Below are 12,881 nucleotides of genomic sequence, written 5' to 3'. Positions count from 1 at the left end.
AAAATAAAAGCTAACATTTTAAAAGCACCTTAAGAGTTAAAAAGCTTTTGTATTCATTATTTCATTTCATCATCACAACAATCCTGTGATTGCTATGAGGTAGTACTACACTTATCATTAGTCCCATTTTGCAAGAAGAAGAAACATAGGCTCCGCAGTGGTAAACAGACTTATACTCAGTCAGATAGTTGACTCTCAGAGGCAAGATTTGAATCCAGATCTCTCCAGACCCCAAGTTCAGTTCTCTTTCCATTACAACATTCTGCCTCCAGGCAACAGAGAGCACAAAGCTGGGGAGAGGTAGTTAACATATTGCATACCAGAACTGGCAGTCAACAAGATCTTGACAGACCAAAACAATGGGCCTAAACTAAGATGATGAAGATGGATAAGAATAAAGGTAAATTCTTGCCAAGAAGGTCCAAAAATCATCCATAGCAATGCACAATGGGGTGTGGAAGTGGTGGAATGTGGACCAACTACAATTCAAATGAAAAGATCCAGGGGTTTAGATGCCTATAAGCTCAGCATGAGCCACAAGTCTGATTAGGCTAGGGAGAAAAATAGAGCTAGCATCATGTTAGGCAGCATTATTAGAAATAGGGTATCTAAATTCCAAAAGACCCGTGATGGAAAATGCTATCCACATCCCGAGAAAGAACTATGGAGGCTGAATGCAGATCCAAGCATACTATTTTCACTTTTTTTTCTTGTGGTTTTCCCTTTTTGTTTTCATTTTTTTTTTACAACATGACTAATGTGGAAATATGTTTAATATGATTGTACACGTACAGCCTACATCAGATTGCTTGCCATTTGGGGAGAGAAAAGGGGAGGGAGGGAAGGAGAAAACAATTTGGAACTCAACATCTTATAAAAGTGAACACTGAAAACTAAAATAAATAAATAAATTCATTTTAAAAAATTAAATAAAAATTTAGAAAAAGAAACAGAGTATCTAGATTAAATGTGGTAATGATGTGTTATATTTTTGTGCAGGTCAGACCACATCTGGGTAATTGTTCTGAGATCTACATACTGTAGTTTAGTAAGAATGGTGACAATGCTGGAGAGGATTCAGCAGAGGTAGATCAAGAAGGGTCAGGAAATCCCATCATACAAAGAGCCAAAGAAACTGGGGATGGTCAACTTAGAGAAGAGAAGGCTTGGGAGAGATCTGATTTCTGTCTCCCACTTTTTGCAGAGATGGATGTCATCTGAAAGAGGGATTGGACTTATTCAACTTAAACTCAGAAAGCCAAACTAGGATCAATGACAGAAGTTATAGAGATTTTAAGTGAAGAGAAGGAGGAATTTCTAATAATTGGAGGGGTGCAAAAATGAAACACTCTGCCTTGTTAGCAGTAAACTCTCTATCACTGAAAGTATCGTAGCAAAAGCCAGATGACAATTTGTTAGAGATATCACAGAAGAGATTCAGGGGCAAGAAGTTAACCTAGGGGACCTCTAAGGCTCCTTTCAACTCTTAGATTATATGATAATATCAGAAGGCATTTATTCAGCTCTGCTAATTTTTGCCTTGATGACTTTGAAAGACAAAATGACAAATTGACTAGCTCCCCTTGGCAAAAGAATGCCTATTATGCTTAGCTCAGTCCTTAGACAAGGAATAAAGATAATGAAGGTTCTAAATCAAGGTTCTTGTGTCATTGTTTTTGTATCATAGACCCCCTTTGAGAGTCTGGTAAAGCCTATGGATCTCTTCTCAGAATAATGTTTTTTAAATACACAAAATTAAATACATAGGACTATTAAGGAAACCAATTATATTGCAATACAGGTAACAAAATAGTTTTTTAAAGTTCATGAACCCAAGGTTTGGAAGCCCTGCATTAATGTGACAGCTCGGACACTTAATAGTGCTGACCCTTCCCAGATAAGCATGGGTTGTTCTCTTCATCCAGACTATAATATATAATCTTGCAAAATAAAATTGCTGCTACAAAATGACATTTAAAAATTACTTGTCTCATGAAATGTAAAAGAAATGAATCTAGTAACATACACCAATAGTATGTCTTTTTCCTCAAACCTACCCTTCTCTCCCACCCCTAATTTCACTATTACAAAGAGACTTTATACATCTTAGTATAACAGGGACATGAAGATATTCCAAATGCAGATTTTTTTTTCAGGAAAACCAAAACCAAAACAAAACGAACAAAAAAGTAAGTACCAAACAAAAGAGTAAATATTAAAGAGTAAACTTACTGTCTAATTTCCACAAGATCCAAACTGATTTCTTTTAGGACCTACCTATAATTTGCAAAACTAGTAGAAAATTGTGCAAACAAAAACTACCAGAAAATTCTCCTCTGAGGGCACCGGTTAATATGGACTGTAAGACAATGACTCCAACAAGTCTCTTGAGTTCTCTGTGTCTTGGTTTTATCATCTATAAAGTAGAACTAAAATAGCACTCATTTCATGGGGTTATTGTAAAGATCAAATAAAAAATGTATATAAAATGTTTTGCAAACAAAGTGCTGTTAATAGAAAGGTAAGCTATAATTATGATTATTATTATGTAGCTTGTGACCCTTTTGTAAGACCTGCCTCGTATCTGTACCTATGAGATTCCTTAAATATAAAGTATGAGAATAAGATTGAAAGGATTCATGAGTTTGGGGAAAAAGAAACATATGACACCATTCTGTCCCTTGCTGCTTCTGTTTTGGGTTTACTGCAACGAGTAAACTTATTTTGAATCACAGAATATTAGAGTTAGGGGTCGGGGAAACTTTATGGATCCACCCAGTTGCTAGTGTCTGCTCACCAAAATTACTCTGCCTATATTTCATATTTATTTATTATGGTCATGTACTGTTTCCCCCAATAGAATGTCATCTCCTTGAAGAATCATTGCCTTATTTTTGACTCTGTAGTAATACCCAGAACAGTGTCAGACACCTAGTAGGTATTTAAAGTGAACATTTATTGAGTGACCATCTAATACAACCCCTTTATTTTCTGGATAAGGAAATTAAATCCCAAGGAGCCAAAATTCACATTTAGTTGTCCAAAGTTCCAGGCCAGTGTTTGTGTTTGTTTTTGTTTTCCACTACAAAGCATCTTTTTCTTGCAAAGAGTAGTTGATCTGGCACCGGGAATATAGAAAGAATACTGAATTTGGAATCAGAACTCCTGGGTTTGAATCTTGACTTACTCCTTACTAGCTTGATCTTAACCAATCCTTCTCATCTTTGAGCTGAGCTCAGTTTTACTCTCTGTATAATCAGGGTTGGACTAAATTGAAATTCTATGGTTATATCAAAAGGTACTTATCACACATGCAGCTAAAACCTATACTTCTGTTATGAGAAAATATAAGAAAAATATTCCTATTATTAATTGGAATAGAGATTTGAGGAATTTCCCCTTTCTCTAGGCAGCCCTTTTCCACTGCCCATCTGTCCCAGCCCTCTAATGCTTTTTTTTTTAAAAAAAGTAGCTTTATCCTCCAGATGCAGCTTGCCAAGTTTCTTGCATATTGTGCTTTATTCCCAGATTCAGAGCAGGTGAACCATGTACCTGGGTAGGGCACGTGAGTCTTCTAATTTTAGAATGACTTCAGCTCATTTCTTTGTCCCCAGACAATGGAATGGGGAAGAGCCTCATGGTTCTAAAAAGCTTTTGTTGAGCAAGATGCCCAATAAACAGAGGACTGGCTGGCTGGCTGGCTGGCTGACCCATATTCTCCTGATTTCCAAACAAGCACAACCTCCAAAGAGGTTTTTCCTGATTCAGGTTCTCCTTTTATCAAACTCAATTGATTTCCCCAGGTCCTACCACCGATCTCGTTCCAATCTCCTCCACCACTACCACTAAGATAATTAAAAATCGAAATGTCAATGAAGAATCACACTCAGTAATTTCTTTGGCTCCCTTCAGCAGCTGCTTTTAAAAGAACAACAAAAAAAAGCTCATGGTAAATTAATCAACCCTCCTAAGAGCTCCCCAGACATAGCTGTGTATCACTGGATTTTACAGGGGAGTGACAGGGGACACTTGGCTAGAAAGACCTCTGCCCAGAACACGAAGCACACCACCAGGAAGAGTGGAGTGTCATCTCCTAGGCCCCTGACCACACCCCCTCTCAATCATTACACTTAGGCTTATTAAAATATGAGAACCAGCCCAGCAGCCTGCGAGCTATGTAATGTTCCTAAGGCTTAGGTAAGCATCAACCTAACATCTTTGTAATCACAGTGATTCTGTCCCTCCCAAGCTACCTTAAAATGTGCCTTTTAAGAGATAGGGAACAATACATAGGAGGGAGGGATCACTTGCTGTTCTTGGGTGCTGCATCCCCCCATCCCATCCTCAAGGTGCTGTTTCCCTCCATATTGGTATGGTAGATTTAGTCAAAGAACCCTGACTCAAGCACTGATTACAACTTTCTATTCTAGGTACCTTAAACAAGTGAGTGAATCTCTCTGGGCCTCAGTTTCCTCATCTGTACAATAAGAGGGTTGAATTAAATTCATCTCTCAATTGATGATCCCATGATCCTTAAAAATTATCAACCCCTCCCTCACCCCCCCCCAAAAATACCCCTCACATACACACCCAGAAGTGACTTTATGTACTAAACCCCATGACCTTGTTTCTTCTCCTGCATCATTTTATCATCTATATACATCAGCACTTGGTTTAGAGGATCTGGAGGTGGAAGAAGCCATAGAGACCACCTGGCCCACAGCCCTCATTGTGATGGGATGAGGAAACTGGGACCAGTCAAGGCAAGGCAAGTTAGCAAGCACTCACTGAGCACCCTCTAGGTGCCAGGCAATGTACTATAAACAGAATGGCAAAAGACAGACCTTGCCCTCAAGGAGCTTACAATCTAATAGGGGAGACAACCTGAAAACAAACAACTATACACAAATAAGATATGGATAGGATAAAATGATGGTAATCTTGGAGGAAAGGCCCAGAGAGAGGAAGGGATTTGCCTAGGGCCACACAGGCTGCTAAGGAGCAGAACCAGGATTCAAACCCAGGTCCTCAGACTCCAAATCTAGGTGTCCTTTCCCTTATGCCACATTACTTTCTAATGTATACTACACTGTTATTATTTATCTTTTTGGAAGCATGGCCTGCCTTCCCAGGTAGACTGCAGATCACTTGAGGGAAAGAATCATGGCTGAAATCTATTTGCTCCTCTAGAGTCTAGCACTTAGAATCTCCAAATTTCATAGCTGGATGGGCCGTTGGAAATCATCTAGTCTAACTTCTAATGGATGCAGAAATTTCTGCCAAAATTAAATTGCTCACCTAAAGATAGACAATGAATTAGAGACAGAGCTGGGGCTAAAACTCGGGCTTCCCGACTCCCAAGCCACAGCACTCCTTTTTTTACCCCATTACCTTTGCAATACCTAGCTAGCACTAGCTGTGTGACCTTGGGCAAGTCACTTTGGCCTGTTTGCCTCAGCTTCCTCATCTGTAAAATGAGGTGGAGAAAGAAATAGCAAATCACTCCAACATCTCTACCAAGAAAACCCCAAATGGGATCATGAAGGGTCAGACATGACTGAAAACTACTTAATAACAATCTACCAAGGATTCAGTAAATGTTTGTTGGTGAAGACCTCATTCCCTCTCTGTGGGGTTTAAACAGAAGAACAGGCAGAAAGAACAGCTGTCACCTGAACAGGAAAACTGGAGGGAAGAGAAGGGAAGGGACAGAATCTTAGAACCATGGAGGTTTTGAAAGTGTATTATAAAAAATACCATCCTGGATGATAAAACTGAAAAATATAGTAGGGCCCTTGGATGTTACTTAGTCTTTAATCATTACCCAAAATGGAATCTGTTCTACAACATTTCTGACAAGTAGTCATCTGACCTCCCCTAGTAGATCTCCAGTGATGGGGAACTCACTCCCTCCTTCGGCAGCCCATTCTATCTTGGGGGAGTTCTAATTAAGGAAGTTTTGACCTCTCCATTGGATGACGGCAGAGTACATGTTAGACTTTCCATGATGTCATCCCTCAGAAGGTTAGGGTTGTACCCTGAACTCGAAATATTCATCACTAATTACCAAAGGCAAGTCAAGGATTTATCATTGAGTAATTTATCTAAATTTACCTTGACCCAATTTTAAATTTCCACTCATGTCTCTTTTACTACCCCATGGGTAAGGTAACACTGTACATCCTTTTATTTGTCCTGAGACTACTTTCCTTCAAATGTTAAAATAGGGTCCTAGGTTTTTAATGCTCTAGGAGTCCTTGAACAAGATGATGGCCAGAAAGATCATTACAGCTTAGAAGGAATTTATGGGAGCTGGGGAACAGGAGCTAGAAACACAAGATGATGAATATTCTTTTGAACATTGCTCAGTTCAGTTCTTTTTCAGTCATGTCCAACTCTTCATGACCCCACTTGGGATTTTCTTGGCAAAGATACTAGAGTGGTTTGCCATTTTCTTCTCTAGCTCATTTGACAGGTGAGAAAACTGAGGCAAACAGGGTTAGTTAAGTGACTTGCCCAGGCCACACAGCCAGCAAGTGTCTGAGGCCAGATTTGAACTCAGGAAGATGAGTCTTCCTGACTCCAGATCCAGAATTTTATCCACTGAGCCACCTAGCTGCCCTGTCTTACACATTGTATGCCTTTAATAAATGCTAGTTGGATTGGATTAAATTATTCTAAAAGCAGAGTTTTTTCCTGGCACGGGCCTGTATTCCTCCTCTCACTCCCACTACCAACTCTGCGGCTACATAAGGGGTGATAAAAGGGGAAGGTGGCTAGGGAATACTCTCTCTGGTAATGGAATCTCAAGAAGAAAACCCCCCCGAAGGGTCTAGTACAATCCCTCCACTAAAATCCTCCTCTAATACGTCACCAAGGCTTAGCGTGTACAGCTAGATCTTATATTGGTGTTGTCTTATATTAGCATGAATAAGAAATCCCTTGAAATAATCCTATTATTTGAATTCCCATAGCATATTTCCATTGCTACAACTAGAACTAACAATTTCCAGTGGTTAGAACCAATGATCATATTTTTCATGTAACTTCAAATCATTTGAATCTGAATAATGCAATAACTTCACAAGATTCTGTTCTCACACTAATTGGGACCTAGCTCTATATGCTCAGTAAAAAATTGAGAATCTGTCTTTGAAGGTTCAGCCTTGCTGAATACAGAGAGGTGGATCACCAGAGGGGTGGCTATGAGAAAAAGGAAATTTTCTTTACCAAATGACACTCATAAAGACCATCTACAAAGAAACCAAGGTTACAATCTACATTGCTGGTGGGAGTGATCAATGAAATAAAGCATCTTTCAAATACTGACATAGTTAAATCAGAGCATGTGATGCACTTGAGGACAACCACTGGACTTGAGAAGGGAAGGGGGAAATTAATCTCAGGAAGAAGCTGTGGGGTGTTCAGAGTTCAGACTTGAGTTAGTTTGTAGGGAAAGCTTTCCTTTTTATTACCTCTATGAAATGAACTTAATACAGAAGATTTAACAACTCACCACTCAAGGCAGATGTTGTATTCTCCAAAGCCTGGCACACGGCTAATAAAATACCTATGGAGATAAGAAAGAAAAGGTAAGCAAGCAACTCAAAACAAGGTCAAATAAGCAAACTAAACAAAATATAACAATCTTAAAGGACTAAGTCTTCAGAAACAAGCTTGTAAAATGGCAAACATCTGATAGTTTAAAAAAGTTGGCATGGTAAATAAAACGACCTAGCATTTATATAGTGCCTTTAAAGTTTACAAAGGACTTTACAAACACTACCTCATTTGATTGCTACAACAACCCTGGGAGGTAGATCTCTAGTTATGGATGAGGAAACTGAAGCACACCAAGGTTAAATGACTTGCCCAGGGTCATATAGTTAGTAAGTATCTGAAGTCCTATTTGAATTCAGGTCTTCCTGATGCCAGGCCCAGTGCTATATACACTGTACCACCTAGCTGCCTAGGAACAATTGAGTGAAAACTTGATATCAAAAGTGCTTTGTAACCATAAGGTCTTTTAAAAGATGTCAATTGTTATTCTTCTTCTTCTATTGTTGTAAGCTATGATTATGATCATCATCATCATCATCATCATCATGGCTCAATGGAATGAACCTGGGAGTAAAGATTACGAAGATTTAGACTTGTCTTGGCTCTACTGGTTATTTTTGTTTGTTTGTTTGTTTGTTTTTTGGTGAGCCAATCAGGGTTAAATGACTTGCACAGGGTCACACAGCTAGTGTCAAGTGTCTAAGGCCGAATTTGAACTCTAGTCCTCCTGACTCTAAGCCAAGCACTCTATCCCATTATGCCACCTTGATGCCCCTGTTCCTGACACAAAGTAAGGGCTTAACATGAATACTTGTTAACTTGATTAGTCAACGAAGGACATTGGATTAGACTGGATTTAATATTTTCTCTGACTCTAAGTCTGTGAGTCCCTGATCCTTCCACTAAGGCTGATTAAAAACCCTCTATAGCTTGTTCTTTGAGAGTCACTAGGGCAGGAAGCCCACCACCTTGTGTTCGGCCTGGTGGCAAGCCTTTTTGAATTTAGCCAGACAAATCTTTGCAAGACAGTCATCCGGTCCTGCCACTATGGGTCTGCACTTGAAGCTTCCCTGAATTGGTAGGCACTACCAGAGCATATGCTCTGCGGTCACTGCCTTAGAGGATGCCAGATCGTCCCTACACCACAATCAGACATTAGAGGAAGAGTTTGGCAAATGATTAATATTAATCATGATAATGCAAAAAGTCTGAATTGTATATTAGTTGAAACAATAAGTTCAATGAATGAATTTAAAGTGTTCAAAGAGAAATTCTATTTTGTTATTCTAATTTCAATTAGAATAAAAACAAAAGCAGGTTCCTTTTCATTTCATATTCAGGAGACCTTCCTTTTCTAACCTGGATACACTAGAAAAAAACTTAACTTGTAAGGGTAGACTCAGTTAGACAATCGTGCTCACCATGTGACTTTCCTTTTATGAAATGACAGAGCAACAAGCAGATATTTCTAACAGGAGGCATCAGAATGACATCTGAACCAGCGTTATGGGCTGTTCAACTCAGTCACCTGCAGAGCCTCCAAACTCCTGAACCAGATGCTGGCAAAATAAGCAAAGTGAGCTAATTGTGTACGTGTTGAGCATTGCAAGTACTCATTCTGATCATGCAGTTCCCTCTTGCTGTCTAAACATACTTTGCTTGTGCCAGTCAGCCACCTAATTTTGGCCACAGCTCTCAGAATTCAATCAGATAGGATGGCTTTGAAAGGGCTATTTTTGTAATCTGAGCACAAATGGTTAAAAGCAGGACATTCCTCCCCAGATCTGGGAAATCTCTTAATGGTTTAGGGCTGTCAATTGGAGGAAGTGTTCATGTTTTGACATTTGCTGGCACCTCCACAAATCACCCTGGAGGAAAGCCAGACTATGACCCATAATTATGTCAAAAGAAGATAGAGCCTAACAGTGGAATGCTTTGCATGCCTCCCTTGAGTGATTCTAATTGGCCTATTCATAGTTTCTCTCAGCACAAAAGAATAATCCACTCCCACTTCAACTCTTCCTCCCCATAGCCTACATCAACGTGAATATAGCAAAGAAGAGTTCTTTGGTTCAATGAGGACAATTTTTTTTTTGAGTCAAGAAAGGGGGAAGTCAGGAGCAAGAGAATATAAGAGATGCCAATATAAGAAATAAACCGATATAAGAAATTATACTTCCAGACTGGAATGATGCAATATAGAAATGTTGTAGGGTCAAGAAGCTAAGAACGAGTTGGGCACTCTGGTAGATTTCATCATGGTTTAGGTCCCTGGCCTTAAGGCAAGTTACTTTACCCCTTCTGTTTCTTCATCTCTAAAGATGAGGATAATAATAGCTGCCTAACTCATAAAGGTGCCCCAGGAATTAATTAATGTTTGTAAAACCATTCAGTCCTACAGATGAAAGGCACTGGGTTATTATTCATAATGCGAACAATATAGGAAGACTATTTCTTTGCATTCCCATAGAAAAGCAGCTACTTAATGACTCTGGCTTGACTCTGTAAGCCTCATTCGTGAGCCATGCCTGCTGAACTCCCTTTGGAAGTCTGGCCTCAGCTAACACCACAGACTCAGGAGCTGATGCAAGGCTGGGGAAGAAGACCACCCCTGCCTGTTGGGCCTTCCAGAGTGAGTCGTAGGAACAAACAGGGAGTAGAGGTGTAAGCACATGGTATCAATTTCCTTAATGAAAACCACCTTGCCTTGGATTTCCTCTACTTTGCTTATGAGCTTGCTTCCCTCCCTTTCTAGGTGATTTACCACCACCAGACAAAGTGAGTTCTCCAGTAAGGAGATCTCACTTGAAGGCCAAGTGAGAAAATGGTGGCAGATGTGTACCCAGGCGAGCAACAGATCCCGAAACACAGGCTCAATATAGCAAATTAGCAAACCACAATAAAATGCAGAATCCTCTCATCCTGGATGAGATCATATTAGGGTTATTTGTGTTTGTGTCTTATTCCTCTACTGGACCATAGGCTTGCGAGCTTGTCTCACCTAAGCTTCAAATTTCCTCCTAACAAGAAGCAGCACAGTGCTCTGCATACAATAATGACTTTAATAAATGTTTCGTGAATGAATGAATAGATGAACTCCCCACCCAGAATACTCAGGACATGAGGAGTCTTTATACTATGATAGGATTTAGAACTGGAAAGGAGACTTCAAAAATTATCTAGACCAATGTGGAAATATGTTTAATATGATTATACACATATAGCCTATATCAGATTGCATTCCATCTTGGGGAGGAGGTAGGGAAGGGAGTGGGGGGAAATTCAGAACTCAAAATCTTATAAAAGTAAATGTTGAAAACTAAAAATAAATAAATAATTTTTTAAAAAGAAAGTAGACAAATATATGAAAATAAAATGTGAAAAAAATAAAAATAAAGGACAATCCAAAAAAAATTATCTAGTCCAATCCCTTCCTTTTATAGACGAGGAAACTGAGGGCTAAGTGAAATGATTTGCCCAGAGTAACACAGATTGCAGAGTCAAGGTTCAAACACAGGCTCTCTCATTTTAAATCCAGTGGGGTTCCTGATGTAATTGGACACTTTCTTATCATTACCTCCAACCTAATAATAATCACACACAATTCTATAGTATTTTAATATTTATAGAAATGCTTTTCTCCTAAGTACTTTTTGAGGTGGATAGTACAAGCATTGTTTTCCCCATTTTACAGGTGAGGAAATTTAAGGCTTATAGCGAAGAAGTGATTGTTATCATCATGAGTTTGAGAGTAGGGAGAAATCATAGAAATCATTTAGTTAAATTGTGAGGTTCTGTGGTTTACAGGGGTCATAGATGTAGAATGGGAAGGGTGAACTTCAAGTCTAAACCCCTCAGGTTACAGATGAAAAAATGAAGGCCCAGACATTCCTCTATTCTTACTCCATTTTTATTCAAAATTATTTCCTTTTCAAGATGGGGAAACAGAGGCCCAGAGAGGCAGAGTGATTTGCCCCAAAGAATCATAAAAAAAAGGAGAGCTGGAAGGTGAACTCCAAGCATTGACTCTAAGTCTAGCTACTACTCCATGACATCACAGAGCATTTACTTCTGGTCACAGGTCTAGAATGTAGTGGAATTAGGACTCAAATCCATTTCTCCTAATTCTCCTAATTTCCTCTCTACTAGGCAGCCCTCTAGACATGATGAAGGGATAGTGGACAGCAAAATTCCAAATTTCTAGGTTGGCATGTTATCCAATGTGTTCAAGTTAAGCTGGACTTAAAGGGGCAAACATGGCTACCCAGCAGTTGGGCTTGGTGAAATACAGACTCTATGGTGTCTGAACAAGCTCCTCCGTGAAACATGGCTCAGCCAAAGACAAACATTATCCTGAAGATACATCTGAGAAAGGATAATGGGAAATCTTCAGAATACATGAAATTATGCTGTCTTATTTAAGAAAGGAAAATCAGAAATAAAAACCTGAAATTATAATCCTAAATAAAAATGGAGTAAGAATAGAGGAATGTCTGGGCCTTCATTTTCTCATCTGTAACCTGAGGGGTTTAGACTAGATGTTCACCCTTTCTGTTCTACATCTATGACCCCTGTAAACCACTGAACCTCACAATTTAAAAACCGTCAAAACTGTAGATGGCCAAAAGATCAAGGCAACAGGCATGGTGGGTACAGTCATGCTCAGTACATTACCAACAAAGACTTGAATACAAGAAGTAGCGTCAAAGATGTCATCCAGGACATAATAGAGATGGGCCAGTCATGTAGCAATATGGATAGATTGAGAACTTCACCACTATTGGTGAAACATTCAAAGAACCAGAGGAAGGAGTCTGTTGTTGTTTTTTTGTTTTTTGCTTTGGAAAAAAACCCTCTTTGGAAGGTTTATGGAAAGGAAGGTACTATGCTGATGAAATCATGGATCCATTGAAGTAATGAATACAAGTAATTTCTTGTCTTATAAATGGTTCATGTTTCAAAAGTTCATTTCCACATTGATTGTGTAGAAGAGAGATTAGATGATCTCTAAGGACGTTTCCAGCTCTGACATTCTATTATTCTATGACTTGCTAGTGCATTACACAGTACCTGAACGAAGACTGGAAACCAGGTTGTCTGACTCCCAAGATGCACATCACTGCACTGCCTTGCACATATGAAAACAAATCCTACACAAGTCATGAACTGCCTACACAACACAGAGGCATTTATTTTGTCATTCTGGCATTGGATAGAAACTTGTCTCCGTTACTGGGTAAATTCAACTCAACTAAACAAACACACAGTAAGCACCTTCTTCATTCTGAGTGCTGCTAGCTAGGTGTGGGAAATGATAGACT

At 39.2% G+C, this 12,881-nt stretch overlaps 1 protein-coding gene across 2 annotated transcripts in view; it reads right to left on the bottom strand.

Annotated features, from left to right (window-relative positions):
- TGFA (transforming growth factor alpha) overlaps positions 1-12,881 on the bottom strand; it is a 126,712-nt gene that overhangs the window by 67,648 nt on the left and 46,183 nt on the right. For both annotated transcript variants that reach the window (XM_020985339.2, XM_020985341.2), the window contains exon 2: positions 7,517-7,570. In XM_020985339.2, coding sequence (XP_020840998.1) covers positions 7,517-7,570 — 54 coding nt within the window. The remainder of the gene's footprint in view (positions 1-7,516; positions 7,571-12,881) is intronic.

The sequence above is a fragment of the Phascolarctos cinereus genome, unplaced genomic scaffold (assembly GCF_003287225.1).
Source record: "Phascolarctos cinereus isolate Bilbo 61053 unplaced genomic scaffold, phaCin_HiC Scaffold_2;HRSCAF=192, whole genome shotgun sequence".
Lineage (NCBI taxonomy): Eukaryota > Metazoa > Chordata > Mammalia > Diprotodontia > Phascolarctidae > Phascolarctos > Phascolarctos cinereus.
Note: the sequence above shows the minus strand (reverse complement) of the source record. Positions and strands in the feature narration are given on the sequence as shown.